At 37.8% G+C, this 23918-nt stretch overlaps 1 protein-coding gene across 2 annotated transcripts in view; it reads left to right on the top strand.

Moving 5' to 3' along the window:
- ARHGEF28 (Rho guanine nucleotide exchange factor (GEF) 28) overlaps positions 1-23918 on the top strand; it is a 328572-nt gene that overhangs the window by 237763 nt on the left and 66891 nt on the right. For both annotated transcript variants that reach the window (XM_011996705.1, XM_011996714.1), the window contains 9 exons: positions 288-495; positions 2978-3089; positions 6496-6538; positions 11472-11595; positions 11905-12037; positions 18743-18798; positions 19890-19938; positions 21814-21958; positions 22039-22166. In XM_011996705.1, the coding sequence (XP_011852095.1) occupies positions 288-495; positions 2978-3089; positions 6496-6538; positions 11472-11595; positions 11905-12037; positions 18743-18798; positions 19890-19938; positions 21814-21958; positions 22039-22166 (998 nt within the window). The remainder of the gene's footprint in view (positions 1-287; positions 496-2977; positions 3090-6495; positions 6539-11471; positions 11596-11904; positions 12038-18742; positions 18799-19889; positions 19939-21813; positions 21959-22038; positions 22167-23918) is intronic.

The following is a 23918-nucleotide window of genomic DNA, read 5'->3' as shown; positions in this document are numbered from 1 at the left end:
ACAAAAAAACAAAAGAAAGAAAGAAAGAAAGAAAGAAAGAAAGAAAGAAAGAAAATGAAAGAAAGAAATGGCTTTTGCAAGGTAGGAATGTTCATTTGGGGTAAGATAAAATTTTATTTAAAAAGAGATTTGGAGGGAGGAGAAAAAGGCTAATTAAATACTAGTTGGAAATTAAATGAATACCTATTGCACCCCACCCCGATGAATCTGAATTCAGAGAATTAGAAACCAATGACGCTCTGTGTCCTTCCTTGCTGCTTTACTTACTTGCTGGCTTTGTGCTTTAGTTCCAGCCTTGATGCCTTGGACGCCGACAGTGAAGGGGAAGGGCATTCTGAGCCGTCGCACATGTGTTACACTCCAGGGTCTCAGAGCTCCTCAAGAACTGGGATTCCTAGTGGGGATGAATTAGACTCTTTTGAGACTAACGCTGAACCAGATTTTAATATCTCCAGGGCTGAATCACTTCCTCTATCAAGTAATCTACAGTCGAAGGTATTCTTTTTGCAAGTGTGGAGAATATGTTGTCTACATTTACCCATCTGTGTCTGAAAGACATATTATATTTTATTCATACATATGAACTACTTTTTGGGACCCATGTGATATCTGATTGAGTCTGTCTTTTTAATCTTTCCACTGTGTTTTAATTTTTATGATTTTTACTCAAAATGGCTGATTTACGTTTTCATTAATTCACCATGAGTACATACGATCTTTCTTTCACATACTTGGAAAATTTTATCATTTCATACAATGATTTCTCCCATCATCTCTTAAGCAAAGGGAGAAAAACTGATAGTATTAAATGAGTTTAGTGATCAATCTTGTTTTGCTCATGTAAATTATTGCGTGGCCCTGGTGATGAGGTAAATGATGTTAATAAGGTAGAAGTGATGTTTATTGAGCACTTCTGGGTGCTTGAACTAATCCGGAACATCACAAATTTTGTCAACTTTTCCATAGGAGCCAGGTTTTCTCTTGTTGGCCATTTCACATTGGAGTTTCATTTAGGTGTGCTTGTTTGTTATTTATTTATTTTTTTATTTATTAAAAACTAAATACATTCCTCTGAATGTAAGAAAGCCCTTTGTGTTTGAACATATTATTTTTTCCTATTTGATTTGCTATTTTCTACTTGTTTTCTTCTTGAGTTTACTTATTACTGTAAAACAATGTGTGCTATGGCAAAACTTCTCTTTCTAACGTATGGTTGTTATGATAATACTTTATTTTTGTAGCATGCCCTATAATATACAAAATATGTTTTATGTATATACACAATATATAATTGCCTCATAACTCACCTATGACACAAGTAGTGCTTTTATTTAATTTTATTTTTTGAGTAGATGAGATTCTGGAAAGGTTAGAATTTTGTCCAGCTTTGTATCACCAGCTTGGTGATAGAATCAGAACTCAATTCTGGGTCTTTTAAGCACAGATCCTGCATCCTCTACCCTCTACTCTAAGACCTGTAGAGCTGCCATCATCTTTTGCATCTGAAGGTCATGTGATATTTCTGGATAATGAGAAATTTGTATGGTTGTTATGTAGATAATTCTAAGTTTTGCATGTTGAGTGGAATTGTGAAAAGTTCATCATTACTTAGATGAAAAATAATCCAGTCCTTTGAAACAGTTTCATGTTGCTCATTTTTAGGAAGAATCTGTCCCATAAGTATATCTGCCTTGCCTCTGTTATTACCCAGTATAACTTTTTGCCAAAGTTTTGGACAATTTTCAAAGTTCCATTGTCATGACAAATGGTTACCACATATACATGACTTTGAGGAGGGCTCTTAGTGGCCAGCTCACTGTTTACGGTTATAGGACAACTTGGGTTGGCCTTCTTGACATCCAGGCCTGGTAGGTGCTCCCCAATAAGATAGCAGCCACAGCCCAAGGCCCTTTGAAGCAAGGTCAGGCTTCTATTTTTCAGCTTTCCTCCAGGCTCCTTAACTGAACTAATGAACTTAGGGTAACCATGTGTTTTTCCTTAGAGGGAACAAAAGGGACCAGTGCTCGTGAAGGTCAGTTTCTGATGGTTTAATTTTAGTAAAGAGTTTTGCATTATTTTCTTTTAGCTTTAACCTTAAGCGATATCTTAAAAATGCATGGGCAGGATCAATCCTAAGGCCTTTATGGGATAGAAGTTGGGTGCTATAAATGGCTTCAATGGAGTTCTATTGCATATTCACTTAAATTTTCTGGAACATATAAGAAAACTATGTCTTAATGATCTTGCCATCTTGCATTTTCATGTATGTTGCCAATATAATGATAGGAATAATAAGTAATTGGGACAACAGGAACAAAACTGGCAGGTCATTTAAAAGCAGTAATATTAAGGATGTATAAATTAGTGATATTCAAACATCCATCTCAGAAAGTGCTAGATGGAAGGTCCATCAAAAATTGAGTACAGATTGGAAGAATTTGTATATTAATTGGATATATTTTCCCCTAAATATTGCAGCTAACATTATAAATTTAAATCACAGTTTGAAAGTCTAAAAAACTCTTATAATTGTAAGTGGCTATTCCACTATCCTCTAGTAATCCTTAAATGTAGAAATCTCAGTTAATATAGAATTTTGTTGGAGGGCTACAGTAAAATAACAAAATAACTGACACCTCAGGTAAAAATAATAAGTCAAACTCATTGTTGAATATACAAAGAAAAAGTCATTTGTCTTAAGTTTTCATCTTTAGTCAAGTTGGCTAGGATATCATAGTTGCATTCTATAGTATATACAGGAACTATTCCCCAAACTGAAGGTTGCTAAAGTATTAAAATGACAATAACGTTTTAAAAATTGTGAGAGGAAAACAGAAACACATAATGAGATCATATGAGAAATGTTCAGGTTGAATCTCTTTTCAAAGGTGCTAATTTAGTAACATTTGAGGTGGTGAACATATATTTTCAGATCTCATGTATAAATTTTTAAAAACTTTATTATAATCTCTTTTAGGAATCATTGCTTTCTGGAGTTCGCTCACGTTCTTACTCTTGCTCATCACCCAAAATTTCTTTAGGAAAAACTCGTTTGGTGCGTGAATTAACAGTGTGCAATTCAAGTGAAGGTAAGCATCATTTGACATTTGGCTTTGAAAACACTTTATTCCAGAACAGATTTTTCAGTTAGTATAAGTACATAAAATATTCAAGAACAGCAGACAAGAATTTTCAGTTCTGTTTTCGTAACTGGTTTTTCTAAGCCTGACAAAATTCTTTTCTCATTGGATAACTGCCAAATTTGATTTTGATCAGATCTGATTTTGTTGAAATTACAAATGCATACACACCTCTCTGCTGCTTTATTCTTTGAGTAAAATGTTTTCCTCAAGGATAGTGTAAATTAGAATTGATTCCAGTTATATTATTATGAGGGCTTTAGAGGATTTTATTTGAGTAAATTATAAAAATTACTTTTGTCTCATATATACGTTGCTAACATAATCCAACTCCTCAGAGCCGGAGTGTTGCAGAATGGATTTTCTTCTTTCTTTTTTTAGAAAAGGACTTTGGAGAGTTGAAATAACATATTTGTAACATGAGTAAATATATCTCAACATTTTTTTGTTGGCAATGTAAGCAATTAGAAATATAACTTTTAGGCGATAAACTTTTAATTGAAATATAGGATACATACAAAAAGGAGTGCAAATCATAAACATGCATCTTGAATTTTCAAGTGAATTCAGATCTATAAATGGAAAAATTATGTACAACTTGGAGCTCCCCTTGTATCGTCTCTAAGTCACTCCTCCCATTTTTACCTGCCCCCATTTTGAAATGTAATTATTTCATGCTTTCTGTAATTAATATGTAATAATTATGTTAAAAAGCATATTTGAAAGTATGCCAATGCATAATACATAGCATTATAATGAAATTTTTGTGAGTGTCTTAGAGAATATCTTTATTGTCTATTAGTCTATTATCTTTAAAGGGACTTAAAAGATTCAGAAAGCAAGAGATGAATTTAAGTACTCTTAAGTACTACTCAAATATTTTCTCAAGATAAAATATATAAGATAGGATTTATTTTATTCCCTCTCTTTTTTCTTATTCTTGCTTATTAAATTGTTATTTTGCATTTTTATGCCATGCAGAACAATACTAAAGACATAATCTTGGTGCTTGAAATACTGTCCTAGAATAATGACATATATGCTAGATGTTCAATAAATATTTGTTGAGTGAATATGAGAAAAAAGATAGATAAAATACAAAAGAAATGCTACCATGATTTTTGTTTTCCTTTTTCTGGGATGTAATGGTGGAAGAGAAGAGCTCAAGACCGATAATACATGTCAGTTTTTATTTTTGGAATGGGAGAAGAGGAAAAGTTACAAGAGAAAGAAAGGATACAACTCCCTTGAGAGGACAGGATAAAGATGGATTGAATTTGTTCTGGATTTTTGTTTTTTGTTTTATGGATTCTTTCTAGGTCTCTGGGTCTCCCCAGCCTTAGTTTAGGTTGGTATATTTTTAATAGCAGCTTGACACCTTTTCACTGATAGTCCCAGCTGGTGAATTAACTTCACATTGTTATTATTTGGAAAACATGTTTAAGTTTTCTGTGCTTCAGATTATGGCGTTGCCTTTAGATCTGTGGTCCTTGATCTATGAAGTCAGATATCTCTAGAGTTTGAAATTATTGACCACACAATTAAGAGGAAACTGATTGTTCACCAGGGAAAATAGCCCTAATTTACTTATTCTTTAATGATCAAGGAAGGATATCTTTACCTTACATGCAAGCCTGAAACCTTTGCATTTGAGTTAGAAAGAATAAAAAGCTGATATCAACTGCTTTGGTTTTCAGTAAACAAAGCCTTATCTTTAGACAGTATATTTAAAGACAAGGCCACTTGAATGAAGTTTGATGCTATCCAGAAGGTAACAGAACCAGGCAATTTAGGTTGAGGCTATTCACTAAATATATGAAGATTCCAGTGGATAGACTTATATGGCTGCAAACATTTGGATTGATACCATTTAGGTCAGTCAATACCATAGGACTATGAAAAGTAAATTGACGTTTGTGTTGCCATAAATCCTTTCTTGATGAGTTTTGAATAGTCCTAAAAAATTTCAGGTCTATTTGAACAGAGTCCAAGTCTCCTTATGTCCCAGCAGGAAGCTCCCATATAAGAGCTGTAATGCAGATATACAAATCTAGGATGCTTTCTGTCCTTTTTATTGTTATTTGTGATATTCTGTCTTCCTTGTCACTTCCAAAGAGTGAGTTACTGTAATTTCTCATGTGTCTTTTTTTTTTTTTTTGAGCCAAGAGTACGATGATGGCAACTTTATTTTTGATGTTTGTAAAACAGAATCTAGTTTTATAATTCCCTTTGGTCTATTGTAGATTTAGGTAGATAGGAACATCGCCAAGATTAAAATGATAACTACAGTCTCACCAAGGGGGACAAAGGTGTTCTGCATTTAAGAATTTGAGGAATGACATAAACATACTTTTGAAAACGTTGTGAGCTGATGGATGGAATTTGATTGGATTTTGAACAGTTGGTGGCTTATTCTCTTGGTACCTCGGCCTATTTACCATAAGAATAGTGATTTCTGCCTATGACTTAATTTGAGGAACACTTGATAATGGCTCATAAAATAAAGCCTTCAAATTCTTCAAAGTAGATTTCCTATTACATATAAGATAGTTTTAGGTGCAACATTTGATATTACCCATTTCAGGGGATATGTATTTGTTTTCCTCCTTGCAACCTAGTTTTGCCTCTTCACTGTTGTGGATTGCAAGAGTGAAGGATTTGTCCCTGCTGTGTAGATGGTGTGCTCCACAGTGGCTGCCTCCTCCTTCAGGCTCTCTCACTGTCTAAATCAGTGTCTCTCTTCTACCCCTGTAGTAAGTACTTTAACTCTGGAAACAAGATGGCTCCAAGCTGCTTGCATGAGCCTCCCGTTCTGCCTCCCTCTACAAGTCCAATGAAAAAAGCGGTCCTCCCTTTCCCATGAGCCACAGAGGACGTCTCTGAAGTTGCTGCTGCTAGGATTTTATAAGGACATTGCAGCTATATGAAAATTAACTCTTCTTATGCTGTCTTTCAATACTTCATTTGAGCTTTGTTTAAAAGTGGTTATTTATTGGTTCTGTATGTTAGGGGATTAGTGTTATGAAGAATACGGATGACTCTAGTGAAAAGTATCCAAAAAGATAGAACTAATTTTCTGTACTTCTGAAAATGTTTGCTGTCCCTTGCTGATGCTAACTTAGTTCATAAAGTCATTAAATGTTGGCATATTTCTCCCTACCCTCTTTAAATTACAGGAAGTGATAAAAAAAAAAAGCCAGAGCAATGCCTTACTTATATAAGATTACTCATTTTCTCATTATTTTCTAGCTGGTATTGTGTATAATGATACAATATGGTTGAGTATGCATTTCAGACTAACATGTGACTGCCAGTTTGTCTGCCTTAGTTTTCATTTTATTGTTGTGTCTTGTAGAGCAAAGAGCTTACAGCCTACCGGAGCCACCAAGAGAAAAAAGGTACTTTAACTGTTCCAGTTTTCCTGAAGAACTGCATGATCCTCCTTTGGAAATGTCCGCACATCATTTTTGCTATCTGTTCACTAGTTCTTGAGAGGTTTCCATGTAACAAGCCTGCCTAAGACCCTTTGCTCCCTCTGGGATCTGCATCAGGATAGATCTGCCAGCCCTCGCCATTCAGTCCTTGGCTGTGCAGGCCTCAGGACTGGGGACAGCATGTTCTGTTTGGGTATCTTCAAAGCCAAACACCTTCAAGGGGAGCAGTGTGAGGACCACCTGTTTTAGAAAAGCAACATGTCTTCTCTAGCTCTGTTCCACCGTGACTAGGGGACTTACTTTAGTAATAGAACCCTGGGTGGTCAATTACAGAAAGTGCCTAAATACCCCTACTGTCTCTCTATGGATTTTTGCCTAGTAGCCCTTCAGCTGGAAACAAAGAATAAGCAATGCAGAAGACTTTTAAGCATGATCAGTTTCCTGGTTGAGAGGCAGATTTAACCTAAGCTTCTCTTTCTCCTAGAAGGTAAAACTGTTGTTGTAGTATAGCTTGGGAAGCAGACTAGTGTGCAAGCATGATGGTTGGTTTTTGTTGGTGTTGAATAACTGACTGCCCATGAGTCACACTGTGAAATAGCCCCAGGGTTATATGCAAAACAAGTGCCAGAATGGCACAGACGTTTGACTTTAAGAGACCATCTGAAAAGAGTGAAATGGTTTAATTTTGTTTGAGATTAATGCTAAAACTTTGAAACGTTTTAGTATACGGATCAAGATGGGGTGTTTTGTTTTAAATCTTAGAATCACAGTATTAATAAGAAAATGCCTCCTTTGGTTCATTTCTCTTTTTTCTGAAACCAGAATAGAAACTTTCAAATGATACAAACAGAGGAAGGTTAAGAGTGCCTTGAAAGATGGGATGATGATGAAGATGACTTCATGACAATGGCAGTGAGGATGATGATAGCAAAAGCAGTAATTACTGACAGTTATTGAACATTTGTATGTGCCTTGTACTGTTTTAAGCAGCTTACATTTATTACCTCATTTAAGCAATTTACTTCCTCGTTCTGGAATTTGATCTTCATCTTGGTCATCATTTTGATTAGCGGTCTTCTCCCTGTTATCTTTTTAACAACTGGAGAAGTAATGGATTGTTATCAAGATATTTTTAAATTAAAAATATAAAAAATATTTATTTTTCATTAAGAGAGAGATTTAAGACCAAAGGAGCCAATGTTATACTTGGCTAAATAGTAGTCTATAAAATATTTTAACTTCGATGGCACGCGTATGAAGTTTCTTTTTATCTGATTATTCGTTCTTTGTCACTCCTGTTTTTGTTTTCTATTTCTTTCTATTCTTTAATCTTTCTTGGTTCACATCCTGAAAGCATCTTACTCTCTCAGTCATATTCCTTGGTGTATCTAGTAAAGTAGATCTTTCATCTCACCCACTCTATTCCTGCTGTCTTATTTTCTTGGATATGCCAATAAGATCCCAAGCCACACCTAATGCTTTGCTTTGGTCATGTTGTAGGTATTTACCTGAGATGGTGCCTTCTTTGATATTCTTTTATTTGTACGAATCACTTAGTTTCTAGAAAAGGAGACATCTATGTAAAAAATAAGCTTACTCTATACCTTGCAGGCTCATTCCAGCACTCTATTCTAATTTCTTAAGGATTATATGGCATGACTTGATTATTTTACTACCACCGTCTGTCTTAAATCTATTATATGTATTTCCTCCTTCTCCTCCTCTTTCTTCAAATCTGAGGATCTGAGTGTTATCAAAAGTTCCACCGTGTCAGTTTTCAATCTGCACAGCAGGAACTTCTTTCATCCCTTTAGGCTGGGTGCGGTGGCTCATGCTCGTAATCCCAACACTTTGGGAGGCCGAGGCGGGCGGATCATCTAAGGTCAGGAGTTTGAGACCAGCCTGGTCAATATGAGGAAACCCTGTCTCTACTAAAAAATATAAAAATTAGCCAGATGTGGTGGTGGGCGCTTGTAATCCCAGCTACTCAGGAGGCTGAGGCAAGAGAATAGCTTGAACCTGGAGGGTGGAGGTTGCAATGAGCCAAGATCGCGCCATGGCACCCTAGCCTGGGTGACACAGCCATCTCAAAACAAAACAAAACAAACCAAACCCAAAAGCAACAAGAAAAAAACACTTCAGATGCCAATTCTTTAAATAGATTAAGGGTTAAAATATTAAGAATCTGTATTCTTAATATATTTTAAATGTCTATTTACCTATGGAAAAGGCAATACCATTAGAGGCCCTGAAGAAGGGTTTGTAAAACTTTATTGTGAGTGATGCTATCGGTCAACAAACTCATAATAGAGATTAGACATTCTTGTTCTGGGATGTTAAAAAGAACTTAATCTTTCCAGATTCTTACAAATGTAAAAGCTATTTAAATTCTATTATGAAATTATTTGAGGGTTTTCTCTTCTCAGTTATTTTCTAAAGTGCCTGATTTTAATATAGGTAAATATCACATAGTTAAATTAGATCTGAAATGAAGCAACCAACCTTCTACATTTGCCCAGGTTATACTGTATTACCCATCTTCATAATCTGATAGTGGATTATGACTATGATATTCACATTTCTGCCAGGCTGGGTGATGGTTTAAGTTTTTATATTTAATGTTTCAGCATTTTTATGTTTACATTGTTATCTCTCAGGTCTTATCAACCTCAGCTTAAAAAGTTGAAGTGTTGGCCGGACTCGGTGGCTCACGTTTGTAATCCCAGCATTTTGGGAGGCCAGGGTGGGCGGATCACCTGAGGTCAGGAGTTCCAGACCAGCCTGGCCAACATGGCGAAATCCCATCTCTATTAAAAATACAAAAATTAGCCGGGCGTGGTGGTGGGTGTCTGTAATTCCAGCTACTCAGGAGGCTGAGGCAGGTGAATCGCTTGAACCTGGGAGCCTGAGGTTGCAGTAAGCCAAGATCACGCCATTGCACTCCAGCCTAGGCAACAAGAGCAAAACTCCGTCTCAAAAAAAAAAAAAAAAAAAAAAGAAAAAAAGAAAAAAAGTATCATGTTGTAGAAGTATAAAGGATATGGTAAATTGTGCATTTATAAGTTTTTAACCAATGTGGAAACTGTCGTTTTTGATATAGTCTTCTGTAGCAGGGGAGTTGAGAGTAGAGTTGGGTAACCAAGAATTAATTTTCTTTTATTTGCAATAGTTTAGTTGTGTTCTTGCTGGGAAATAGAAAAGGGGTTTCTTGACCTCAAAATCCATAATGACCTAATCATTTTTTAATTCTGACATTAGGTCTCCTCATCACTCTTCCCTTCTCTTAGACATTGGATAGCATTTTGTGGGGTCACAAAAGGCCTTCCAAGAGAGGACTCTTTTCAAACTCTCAAATGTATTTTTCCCCCAGTTCTGAAAGTGAGCCTATTGAATATTTTGGCACAAATTTTGCAAATTAGGATGTGTAAGACACCAGAGGTTATGGAAAATTTTGGATTCTATTAACCAATCAGTTATCCTAGGTAAAAATGACTAGAGGTAGCATGGAGGTAGAAAGGAAATTAAGAGGGTCTGAGATTCTTTCACTACTCTTTTGGCATAGAGTATATTTAATTCTATTCACTTCCTTTTTCTTCTGCCTTTCAAAATGTTTTCTCTAAGCAGCAAATCTAATTTCATTTACTGTGTAGGCTTTGAGTAACAGGACATAACACTGTTCTGACTATATCTTTAGATCTATGTGGTCAAGAGGCAGCTCTTAAGCCATGTATTTTTTTTTTTTCCTAAATGCATTAATAGGTTTGAACTCTAAAACCTGATGTAGAGCTTAAATAACTTAAAGTTTTATTATAATATGTACCATATTAAAGTGTGGAATGGGTCTTGGAAATAATTTAGTCTAAGCCTGTCATTAATTAGATAAGAAAAATCAAAGTCCTAGAAAATTGTCATTGAAAGCAATATTTTCACAAAATATAACAATATATATTTTGGTGTATATCAGTAATTTGATTGCTTTTAAATACTTCCCAGAGATAAATGTGTTAGTTATCAGTACGGAAAGGTGAGAATTTTAGGGGGTAGGAGAGACTTTAGTTAGGAAATAATCCCTATGGAAATCATCTACAGAAGTATTACCTGGTTTGACATGATATTTAGATTGATTTTTAATTTATTCTTTCCTCAGTAATAATAGAAATATAAGATTATCAGAGGAAGCTCTAGGGAGAATTGTAACTTTCATAGTCTGGATATTTTTTTTTCTAGAGAATAATTGTATTGTGGATTAGAAGAAAATAAGTGGTGTTCAGGGCATTCATGGGTGGGTACAGTTACCTCTATCTTGCGCTTATTTTATGGAGTATCCACAGCCTCTCTCCTCCACAACCTGGAGAGTCTCGGATTGTGCTGAGTGGGAGAGGCTGCACAGAGAGGCAGGCAGTCTGTTTCTCAGGCTGTATCAACAAAGGAAACCTGTGTCTACTGACTATTGTCTCTGTGTTCCAAAAATAAATAAAATCCAGTTGCATATTGTTGGGTATTTGGCTTGTCTGTGCTCTAGGGAATTCTTACTAGCATAGTAAACAGGAAGATGAGTGTTTTCAGGGTAAAATTCTAAGTCTAAGATTTATTTCCTTAATATTATATTATGAAAATTTTCAAGTACACAGAAAAGTTGAGAGAATTATATACTGTATACCCACTTCCACCACCTATGTTCTGTAATTGTTGACATTGTGAGATTGTTGCTCTAATCACATGTCTGTTCACTTATGCTATAAGTGTATTTTAAATAAATTTTCTCTTTAGAACAACCACTAAAACCGAAAAAAAATATACACATACATATATGTGTACACACACACACACACACACACATATGCTGTTCTTCCTCTTTACATCCTATAAGCCATGATAACAGATTCTGTTTTTGTAGAATTCAGGAAGAAGAATGGGATAAATACATCATACCTGCCAAATCAGAGTCTGAAAAATATAAAGTGAGTCGAACTTTCAGTTTCCTCATGAATAGGATGACTAGCCCTCGGAATAAATCAAAGGTAATTAAACTTATTCACGTATTTTCTATAAAATATAGATGTTTTAGTTTCTCAGCAGTTAGTATAGTTTCTACTTTCCCTTTAAAATCACTTACTTTAGATTTTGTTTACATATATTTCTTATGGAATATTGCTAAAGCCCAGAATATCACATTTAGGTGTTATGGTGTCCCTCTGTGTGCAGTCCTTATATTCTGATGGAAAATGTAGAGACTTTGCTTGATGATGTCTGTAAGAAGGTTGGCTCACAGCGTTTTCCTTTTCTCATTTTTCCCCACTTTCCTGCTACTGCTGCTGCTGCATCTGAAGACAAAAAGCAAGGATGCCAAAGATAAAGAGAAGCTGAATCGACATCAGTTTGCCCCAGGAACCTTCTCTGGGGTTCTGCAGTGCTTGGTTTGTGATAAAACACTCCTGGGGAAAGAGTCACTGCAGTGTTCCAGTAAGTTCTCAGGTCTATGTGCGCTGTCTTTGCATTTCATCTCCTGACAGTAACCTTGAGAAGAGGCTTATTGCTCAATACATTTACATAAACTTTTTTAGTGCGACACATATGACTGAACCATTTACCAAGCAATGACTGATACTGGTTAGAGTCAGTATGTTTTGTCCATAACTGATAACTTGTCTTAACCCCAGATTTGTATGCCTCACTGTCTGCTTTATGTCTCCACCTGGATGTCTAAAGAGTGTTTCAGATGTTACAATCTCCTCCTTCTGTGCTCACCTAAAAGCTGATGCTCTCAGCTTTTAATGGCAACTTGATCATTCCAACCACATGTTCATGCCAAAACTTTTGGAGTACATCTTTATACCTCCCATTTTCTCACATCCTACATCCAATCCATCAACAATCCTCTTGGCTCTATTTTCAGAAAACATATAAAACCCAGGCACTTGTCACTACTACCACTGATATTCTGCTCTAAAGCTACCATTTCTACAGCATTCCAACTGGCTTCCTTGTGCTTTTACCCCTAAAGTCTGTTCTCAAAGCATTAGCCAGAGTGAGCTTGCTAAGGCATATATCACTGCGTTCAAAAAATCTCCCAATGGCTTCCTATACCCCAAGTATAGACTGAAGTCCTTAAGTCCTTGCAATGACAACAAGTTCCCATGCGATCTATCCTCTCCCTCCCTTACTCCCTCTGCTCCAGTCACACTGGCATCTTTGCTGTTTTTCAAACATGGCAGTCATGCTCCTGCCTTAGGGCCTTCTCTGGCTGTTCCTTCTGACTGCAACCCTCTTTCCTCAGATACCCACGTGGATCACTCAGACGACAGCTTCTCAGGCAGCCTTTCCTGATCACCCAGTGCCTGGCTCGTCCTTCCCTCCTCCTGGCACTTTTCCCCATTAGAATATTTACCACTATCTAACTTACTATACAGTTCGCATATGGGGGCTAGATTTTTGTCTGTTGAATTTGTTCTCTGCTATATGCAGAGTGGCTAGAACATACTAGGGGCTTAGTAAATACTTCATGAATGAAAGAATAATTCAGAGAAAAAGTAGTGAAGTGCAGGCAGGCGGAATAGATTTCAGGGTATTTGTTGATTGCCAGAATGGTGGGAATATTTGGGAGGTGGGATGGGAGCACAAAGGGAAGAGAGGAGCAGGGGAAGTTTACATCTGAAGTTCCTCATTAAATTTGTTGAAAATGATTGAACTAAAAATTTATCTACAGCTGAACATCTGATGAGTATACAATCCGCATATGGCATTAGAGGCAGATCGAATTTTCTTCTCACAGTTGACCCTGTCTTTGATTATGCTGTCTTTATTGCATGTTTGAATTTTGCTTTCCTTGAAAACTTGATTTCTTTCTTTTCCTGGATCTGAAGTAGCATCAGGCTGCTCAGATGTGGTTTAATTTCCTATGTTTTTAGAGATTTGCTCCAAGTAGCATTTATGGGTTGTTTCTGGGCTGCCCACACTTCAGCGGTCGGTTCGTTCGTGTGATGAGCATGTGTTTCCTAGGTTGTTGTTCCACCCTTGTGGGTGGACTTGTGGACTTGAGCCCTTCGATGCATCCCTGGCCATACCCAAGACCTTTGCCTCCCCTGTTTAAAGACAGACTCCTCAAGTTGGATAATCTCCACCCACTGCTTTTAAGCCTGTCCCTGCCATTTCTTCATTAACCATCTGCATTTTGACCTCTGTGCATATTGCTTCACAGAAGTTCTGCTTTTGATGGAAAGTGAGAGTCACTCTCTAGTCAAGTCTGAGTCTTTCCTCATTGTTCAGACTCACTGGTCTCTTGTTTCCAGGGCGACATCTCTCCTTTCAGGGATGTTTCTTCTTTTCCGTGGCACACTACTCTTCTCTTTTACCACCTCAGTTGTCTCTTTTTCCCTAATACCGGGTACGCTCAGAACTTAGTTCTTGGGCACTTGTTCGTTTTTCCTTGATTGTTCCTAAGTATAGTCATCCAATCTTATATTCTAAAATATCATATTTAGACCTATTACTCCTATATTAATATCTTCTTTCCTCACTTTGTATTTCCATATTCAGTTGCCCAGAGACTGAGTACCTGTGTAATTTATGGCCACTTTTGAAAATTATGGTAAAAACTACAGGTATAAACTAAGACTGTGGCAGGCACAGGGGCTCGTAGAGAGACCATGTGTGGGAATCATCACTCAGAGATTTCATCGTCTCCGAAACCCACCGTGTCTAAAACCGACCTCAAAGTCCATGCCCAACAGGCCATCCTTGGGCTCATGTTCCTGGCATCACAAGCTTCAACCCTGGCTGCTTTGATTCCACTGCCCTCTTGTCCCTCCTGTCAATGTCGCGCAGTCACTCTTTTCTTTCCCTTCTCACTGTTGCCACTCTGGGAGATTCTCATCACCGTCTTCTAGAATGCTGGGAGGGAGCTGTGCTAGTTTCTTCCTTTTCAGATATGTTTATCTACAATTTATGATCCCACAGTACTTTTCGCACAGTAATCTTTGTAAAACACCACTTTTATCAGCCCACGTAAACTTAAGGACCCTCTCTTGTCTACTGGGCTAAGTCCGAGCTCTTCCCATGGGCATTTGGTTCCCTCGTCTGTGACCTGCTCATTAGACCCCTAGGCCCCCTTCAGCCTCAGTTTACAGTCAGGCCCCGCCAGTTCCGTTGCCCTTTCCTCCCACTGCAGGTGATTTCCTGCCTTTGCCATTTTGCCTGTGATCATCTCCTTCCTCTCAGTTTCTCCCACTCCTCTGCATAGATCCTGGTATTTTACCTCCTCATTGGAGGTCTTCCCTGACCACTGTGGCCCAAACTCCTGCCTATCACTTTCATATCCATTTAAAATTGGATTATGTACAGTCTCCCTGGGTTTTAACTATTAAAAGAAACAAAGTTATTTTAGGGCCCTAATCACACGGTGACTCCCGTGTAGCCCCTACAGCAGCTCTCACAAAGCTGGTCCCGAGTCACTCATGCAGAGCTGGCGACCACTAAAGCCTAGGGAGCCAGGGCTCACTGAAAGGGAAACTTTTGTAGTAAAGAATATGTTGGTTTATTGAATTGAGTGAATGTGATGGAAATTGCTGAAAGTACCTAGGATACATTTAGCTTTAAAAACAGTCATTTCTTAATAAAGGAATAGTATTCATAGAGGTTACAAGGTTTAAGCAGAAACTTTTTATTTATAATATTACCACTTAGAGAAAAAGACTATTAATATTTTAAGGGAGTTCCTTATAACCATAAAAAATTATGGGAGCCTTGCTCTGTTGCCCAGGCTGGAGTCCAGTGGTGCAATCTCGGCTTCCTGCAACCACTGCCTCCTGGGCTCAAGCGATTCTCCTGCCTCCGCCTCCTGAGTAGCTGGGACTACAGGCACATGCCACAATGCCCGGCTATATGTGAGCTTTTAATGCTGTTTCATTTGATGCTGACATCAAATGTTTTTAATTATTTGTTTTTGAACATTTAATTTTTTCCTAATTTTTTAAACAACATAAATAATTTGGCAATGAGCATTCTTTCACACATATGATTGTCCACATATTTGGCAATTGCCTAAGATTAAATTCTAGAATCAGTATGAGTAGGTCAAAGTGTATATTTGATTTCCTCTTTTACCCACAATTTTTTTAGAAGTAATTTCAAAATTTACAGCTTTTCTTTTTGGCGGGGGAGAGGGTGGTTTAAACTTTGCTTATTCACATTAAGGTTTTTACATTGAGCACTACAAATATGACATGTACAGCCTCTGCTGTTTTGGTTAAATAATCTTTTTCCATGACTGCATTTTTGTTTTTAATTGTGAAGGTTAATATTCCTAATCTTAAAACAAGATATGATATAAAACAACACATAGTATTGCATAAGTATTCAAAATTCTTGTGTAATTTTCCTCTGTTAAAGCCTGAGTTGCTAATTTTCCACACAATTCTTTTTCTATAAAATTCTCCTTGCTTATAAATAAGTTTCTTGGCTATTATTTTGATGTTACATTATCTGTTACACAGAAATTTATGTATCATACCTTCATTGTAGATTTAACCCTAACATAAAGTTATCCTTTTAATGTCATTAGATGCCTTTTGCATTTAATTTTACTTTGTCTGAACTTAATATTCCTCCTGCTTTCCATTTGTTTGTATTTCTCTCAACTATTTCAGTGTTTTCGATTTGAGGTGCATGTCTTTAATTTAGCTAGGCATAATCTATAATGTAGCTGAAGGATCTTGTTTTATAACAGGGTTTTTTAAATTTTACATTTAATTTTACTGCTACCAACATATCTTTTATAGGTCTTTGCTGTTTTCCTTGATGTCTAGTTTAGCTATTTAGACCATGTGGTGTTTGCTTTTGTCTTCTCCAGGGATTTGGCAAGATATGCTCTTTTGATATCAACTAATGGTAGCTTTAAGGCTGTGGAAGGCTAATAATTTAATACTTTTTTATTTCCCTTATGTTTATTCTCCCCCATCCAGCCTCTGTTAATACACTGAATTAATTATTAAAGTATTCTTTTTATAAGATTATTATGTTTAATCTTTCAAGTATAATTTTCTGTTTCAAAAAGAGTTGACATTTTTATTCAACTCTGTCTCTACCTACAACTTTTTAGATGGGATTTTTAGTTTAGCTTGTTTTGCTGCTCACTTTTTTTCTTTAAAAAACAGAAAAACTACAGTGAATCCTTCTTGAACTCCTAATTTTGATTCTGTCCTCAAGAGGCTAAAATAGGAGTGATCTGTTGATCTGAAACTTTGTGTACCAAGGGGCATATCTTCTTCTTTTTTTTTTTTTTCCACACAAGAAAAACAACCTACCTAGTTAAATAAATTCTTGGACCAAAGTCTTTTCCCTTCATTGCTTTGCCAACATTGTTGCAATAGATTTGGGCATTTATTATCATAGTGGAAAAGTCTAGGGCCAACCTGACCCTATTCCTTTGTTGATAACCCTCATTTTTTGCCTTATGCTTGAGGACTTCATTTTTTAATCATATGGATATTGTCAGGATGTGTCTATAGAATAGGTGTCATTTAATTATTTTTCTTAGGAAACAGTGAGAACTTTTGATGTGTCGTTTTGGGTGCTTTTTCAGCTTTATAGAATTCTTGTCTATGGTGGCTTTGTCACTGTTCTGATCTAATTTTTCTGATCTCTTCCTTGGGTAAGTGTGATCTCTGCTATCTATGTTGTTTGTATGACGTCTATGTGATAATTGTACCCTTCCTCTTCTCCACATTCTGGAGGGAGTCTTTCCAGTGTAATTTCATAGCTTGGTTTTGATGTCTGTACCACACAGAATCTTCTCAGTTCAGTTCAGATTGTGCTCTTGTCTCTTTCCCTTCCTTGCAGTCCTTGCCTGTCTCATGAAGCTGTTTTCCTCTCCTCCTGCAGGCCAAGTCTCACATCCCGTTCTCCCTTCATGCCTTTTCATTCTATTTTACTGAGGCCCCCGTCTTCTGCCTCTTATCAAGAACAATTTTTCAGGTATCTAAAGTTTCTTTCCTATTTCTGGATCTAGTATTCAGTGGCTGCTGCTTCTGGTGAGTTGTTGGTGTAACTTTGTTCTGTGGTATCTTACGGCATCTACATTTTCTCTATTATTTACTCACTCTGCCATGAGGAGAGGGCTGTCTGAATCTGATACTTATCAGCCGGGCCAATGCATAGATTAGCCTTGGGCCCTGCTTGCTGGCCACTGGCGTGTTGACTGAAATGCCTCTTCAGACCGGTAGTCTGAGGACAGTTGTAGGGCTCAGCTTCCTGCCCAGTTCTCAGTGGGTCAGTGGCACTTATGCAGTGTGGCTTGGATGGACCAACATGGGATCTTCCACTCCCACAGAAGGATTCCTTCTGCATACATTTCCAGTGCACCCAGGCTCCTCCGTCTATGCTACAGTGTGTGGGGGGTGGTGATGTGGAGGTGGGAGGGGAAAGGACCCAAAGACAGCACCCTGGCAGCAACCAGTGCCCATACAGTGGAGCTTTCCATGAGGACAGCCTCAGCGTCTGTGTTCGTGGGCAGAAAGGGGCAGGGAAAGTATTCCCTTACATTCTTACATTCCCTTACATTCTTCCAGTGAGATGACATTGTTTTATGACATGTGTCCATTGTTTTATGATATAAAACATGGGATCTTTTATGATATAAAACAATGGGCACAGGGCTAACATTTCTCATTTAATTAGACTACTTAAAACTTCTAGTTAGTAGGAATTCTTGCCAAAACCTCACAATACATTTTTTTTTTCAGCATTGTTAAGAGTTTCTTTCTTCTGGTTGTGATAGGCATTTTACCCAATGTGGGAGTGGGGAGTTACTACCAGCCAGGTGTCAGAAATCCCATGCAATGTTAAACATGTAATAGGAAGTGAGTTCTCAGGGAGACACAGAAGCTTCGCAGAAGTATATATCATTCCTAACTCCAGATTTAGTAATTGATAAGATCCTGTGCATAGGGGAAGAAATATCTCCAAAGAGATTAAAATAATAGCAGTCTGCTTGTGCTTGAGGTGTGAGGATACATGTGATTTAAATATTTGTCTTTCCTTCTCCAGTTTTCCAGATATCCGTAATGTTTATGTGTTATTTTTATAATGACCAGTAAAAGCATGATGCAGTCTTATTAATTTCAGACTAATTAAGTAAGATGGATGCTTTTGTATCTTTTCCCTTTATTTCAGACTGTAATGCAAATGTGCACAAGGGTTGTAAAGATGCTGCGCCTCCATGCACCAAGGTAATTGCTCAGTAATCTGTGAATATTGTATCTAGCATGGTTGCTTCATAGTATCTATTTGAGCTTTTACTCTTTTTTATTACCGTCTATAGATTTATTTCTAAAACAATCATGATAGCGATAATATAACATGTGCTCAAAGTGTATAGTTATTTGCTTAACTGTACACTGTTAGAAATGGAAGGAAAGCTCAAGTCCAGATATTTGTGTTATATGCTGTGGCTAGGTTAGGCTTTCTGTAGAGACCTGCTTGGTTTACCAGTGCAAGCCCTGGGTACACGCAAATGAAGAGCAGAGTAGGAAGTCACAAATGTCTGGAAGCCTCACAATCACTGGAAGACCTGTGACAACACAGATTTCTGGGCCCCACTTCCAGAATTTCTGATTCCATAGATCTGAGGTGGGGCCTGAGAATGTGCATTTCTAACAAGTTTGCAGGTAATGATGCTGCTGCTGGTTCTGAGACCTCAGTTTGAGAACCACTGGACTAGAAGAATGTCCTCTGTAGTTGGGAATGGGCTTGAGTAGGTGAAGGTGTCTATGATTCTGTTCCTTTCTTTCCCACTCAGTAGTCATGTCACAGATGCACGTGAGTGAGCATGATGATCCTTCAAGGGGAAACTTGCAGTTGCAAACCTCTGTGTCGATAGGAACACATATTGTGTCAGATTACAGAGTTGAGGGCTGTTTTGAAGGTGACATTTCAATGCTCCAGGTGGTTGTCTCCTATAATTAGGAAGGATAGCAGGAGGTACAAAGAAACAAGAAGGAGAAAGGCAGCATTGATAGGAACTTTCAGCCTGGGTCTGGACACGTGAGCTGGAGACCTCTGGTTCCCCGAGGCTTTTAATGAAGCCAGGAGTGTTCAGGAGGTGAGGCACATGTTCTTGAGGCCCCCTTCGTTATAACTTGCGCGTTTTATCACATTTTACTCTTCATTGCATTGAATGTATTTCGCTTTGAATTCCTCTTGGAAATAAAATAACAAAAATGATGTAGATAAGAATCCTGTTCTGTGTAACTATGTGGATATTCTTGCAGTCCAGTGATACTTTGATCTTACTTTATGTGTTTCTAATATTCTTTACCAGAAATTCCAAGAGAAATATAACAAGAACAAACCACAGACCATCCTTGGAAGTAAGTGATCTGGAAAACGACAAGAACTTTAAAAAATTTAATACATACTACACATTTTTCCTTTATAAAAATATCTCCTTTTGTTTTCTCATTTATCCAGTTATTTCTTCTTTCATAACATATGCTTGGCATAATTTTTAGTTTTATAAAGTGGTCAAGCAGGCTATCAACTTCTAGCCCAGCCTAAGAACTTTTGTGTTGTAGGTACCATATGATCTTTTATATTAGGGAAGGCTATAAGGAGAAGGTATTACCATGTTGCTTCAGTTCTAAGATGCTGTCTAGTGGAATATGCTCTGCTGATGTATTAATAATCTTTCGAGGAAAAGAGAAATACTACATGAAATGTACATTACTTTGTTTTCCTAGCAGTAGCATAGTATAGTAATATTGCAGTAATATATTTGTCTATACAAATACACACCACATTCTTCTTAAGAATTGCAATGTTTGATGGAAAAAATCTTCAAATTTGGAGTCTATAGATTCTTATCAGTTTCTGTTGTCCATTATTATAGTTACCTGGTGTTTCATTAGCTGTGCTTGAGGCTATGATCTCATTAGCACCTTTAGAATGACCGTGAAATTTCAAGGCATACTGGAGTTTTGTTTGCATATTTTAAAATTCGGTGGCTGTGTTTTTCCTGAAGTGTATATAGCTGAAATTTAAGCAGTTTCTCTTGAAAATAATTGGTGCCCTTTGACAGTTCTTTACATTGCATACAAGAACCAATCACAGCAATGTCTCCTAAGCTGGAAAATCTCTTGCTTTATTGTGAGAGATTTTGTGATGTCTTCTGCGTAAAGTTGTGTTGCTTGACATGTGGCAGGAATTTTAAGTGCATGGTAACTTTTCATTTCCATGTAACAAAGTGTGACTGATATTTTAAAACCACTTTAATCAGGGGACAATTAGGCATGCAAATTTGTGGTAACATGCTATTGGGTGTAACGTTATATTAGGTTAAGTTGGTGTAGGTAGTAACAGCTGTCACATCACTCTTTTGCCTTGACCCCAAAAGTCTCTTTGATGATGTTAGTTATAAGGGGCTTCTCATTTTCATAGGGTTAAATGTGAAAATAGTATATTAGAATTGATGAAATACCATGTATTACTCCTCGTCACATGGGAGTTGTAAGAATAAAACTAACTTATGCATGTGTAAAATGGTTTGTAATGTCTGGAATCTATGTTAGCATTTTTCCCCTTTTGCTTGAGAATGTATATGCTACACAGCTGTAATATGGGACTGAAATGTCTTCTGAGTCATTTATAGTACACATCAAATGTAAATGCATCTCTGCCCAGAATATTTTAGAACTGACCAGAAAAATACAGAAGCCCTATTTAGTTTTCCATGTGTGAGAGAGAATAGCCCAGCTTGGCTTGCAGGTTTCATTTGCCTGAGATCCTTATACCATGAAGAATAGGCTCTCCAGCATCATTCCATTCCATTGATGTGTTCTCCGTGTGTGGATGCTTGTTTATACACACAATATGCATTCAGTAACAGTACTAATAACACCTTGCAACTATTTAAAGCTGGCTCCAAGGAGTACAAGCAGTGATTTATGGGAAAGCTGGTGCAGTATTTCTCCATTCCATTGTCTTGTTTGTTTGTGCAATCCAAAACACCCACAGTCTCCAAGTGGAGATGCGGAAGTAGGCCTTCTGCATGGGTGTCAGGAGGGTGTCAAATGAAAGGGACACTAGGAGCAAGGGTCAGGATGTAGCAGGGAGACTGGTTTTAAGGCAGAGCATGCGAGAGATTACAAGTGGTCATTGCAGGGTTTAGCTTTCTGGCTTTTAAGTGACTACTTTTACTTGTAATTACTGACCTGGAAACCACATGAAGCATCTGTTCCGATTTCCAGATTCTTCATTTAGAGACATCCCACAGCCTGGCCTCTCCTTGCACCCTTCTTCCTCCATGCCTGTTGGATTGCCGACTGGAAAGAGGGAGACTGCGGGACACGTTCATCCATTGTCCAGAAGTGTTCCAGGCACCACCTTGGAAAGGTAAGGCTGAGTGTGTTTTTACGTGTTAATGGCTCAGAGAGGCTGCTGGGGCTAACTTTGCTCCCCTCCCTCTCTCCTAACTTCAGGAGGTCAGCCACATCCTTGGAGTCTGAGAGTGACAGTAACAGCTGCAGAAGCAGGTCTCATTCTGATGAGCTGCTACAGTCCATGGGCTCTTCTCCTTCTACAGAGTCTTTCATAATGGAAGGTGAGGAGAAGACACGCTTCCATTTATTTGTGTTTTTGTTAGCATTTGCCAAAAGGATATTTTCTGAAGGAAATAAGATTGAAGCATTTTTTTTTCTTTTTCAATGAAGTCTGTTTCAGGGTGTCTCTTTGGTACAGGTTCTACTTTTTAAAAGAATGAAAATTTAGCCCCAGAGGAGACAACCAGATAGTGACCAAGGAAATATGATGTAAATTTTAAATAGACATATTACTAAAAGAATGTCACAAGCATAATGAGGAGAATGAAATATATTATGTGCTTATTATTAAAAATGTTTTCTAGCCATTGATGAATTGGAATAGGATCCTATATCAAAACATACTTTAATTAGTTGAGACTGGTCTTCTTTGGATCTCTGAGATACTTACCCCATCTGTTGCCTCCTAGGGGAATAAAAACATTTTGTTTTGAGATGGAGTCTCACTCTTGCCCATGCTGGAGTGCAGTGGTATGATCTCGGCTCACTGCAACCTCCAGCTCCCAGGTTCAAGCGATTCTCCTGCCACAGCCTCCCGAGCAGCTGGGACTACAGGTGCACATCCCCGCCCCCCATCCGAGCTAATTTTTGTATTGTTTGTAGAGATGGGGTTTCACCACATTGGCCAGGCTGGTCTTGAACTCCTGACCTCAGGTGATCCAACTGCCTTGGCCTCTCAAAGTGCTAGGATTACAGGCATGAGCCACTGTGCCCAGCCATTAAAGCATTTTTTTAAAGCGTATTTTATAGCGCAGTACTTAATCTAGGAAATTGGTTTTTGTATACAACCTGCACCAGTAAGAAGGAAAAACAAATGGAAAGACAGTAGTGACAAGAGAGAGGAGTGGACTCTGCCCCAGGAATCTGTTTTATTTTAATCTTAAGTCTTTAAATTCATTGTCATCTCATTTGTACTGCTCTGAGCTGGAACCTCTCTAATGAGTGCCGTTGGGTAAATAGGGTTTAGTTTTCCTGAGGAGTGTGTATGGGGGGAGTGGCGGAGGAGGGTTGCATGTATGTATGTGTGGTTTGTTTGTAATTTTATCAGAAAAATCTGCACTCATTTGTAACTCAAGTACTTACACACTGCTTTGTGTCTTAGCAAGTCAAGAGCAAACCAAATGGATGAGTACACAATTCAGATTTTAGTAAACGGTGCAAAATAACCCAGAGCAGAATAAGTTCATGTGTTCAAGATTGTGTACACACATTATGGACTCTGTAGGTTACCAAAAATAAAACTAAAATAGAGCAGGCCAAAACAAGCAAAATAATCTTCAAATGTCTTTTTTCCTTCATATAAACAATCACTCTTTTTAAATATCTGATTCTTCTTTGCGTTCATGAAAGCTGTCTTAATTTGGACCATTTCATCAGTCCAGTTTTAAGAAGATTTTACTCTGGCTGGGCACAGTGGCTCAGGCCTGTAATCCTAGCACTTTGGGAGGCTGAGGCGGGCAGATCACTTGAGGTCAGGAGTTCAAGACCATCCTGGCCAACATGGTGAAAGCCCATCTCTACCAAAAATATAAAAACTAAGCCAGGTGTGGTGGCACATGCCTGTAATCCTTGCTACTCAGGAGGCTGAGGCAGGCGAATTGCTTGAACCTGGGAGGCGGAGGTTGCAGTGAGCTATCGCACCATTGCACTCCAGCCTGTGCGACAGAGAGAGACTCTGTCTCAAAAAAAAAAAAAAGGAGCTTAGATAAAAAAGAAAACAGTCTTCTTATCCTCCAATGTGAGCATTATCCTTG

Source organism: Mandrillus leucophaeus, unplaced genomic scaffold (assembly GCF_000951045.1).
Source record: "Mandrillus leucophaeus isolate KB7577 unplaced genomic scaffold, Mleu.le_1.0 Scaffold114, whole genome shotgun sequence".
In the NCBI taxonomy this organism is placed as follows: Eukaryota; Metazoa; Chordata; class Mammalia; order Primates; family Cercopithecidae; genus Mandrillus; species Mandrillus leucophaeus.
The sequence above is the reverse complement of the archived record's forward strand: the minus strand, read 5'-3'. Positions and strand labels throughout refer to the sequence as shown.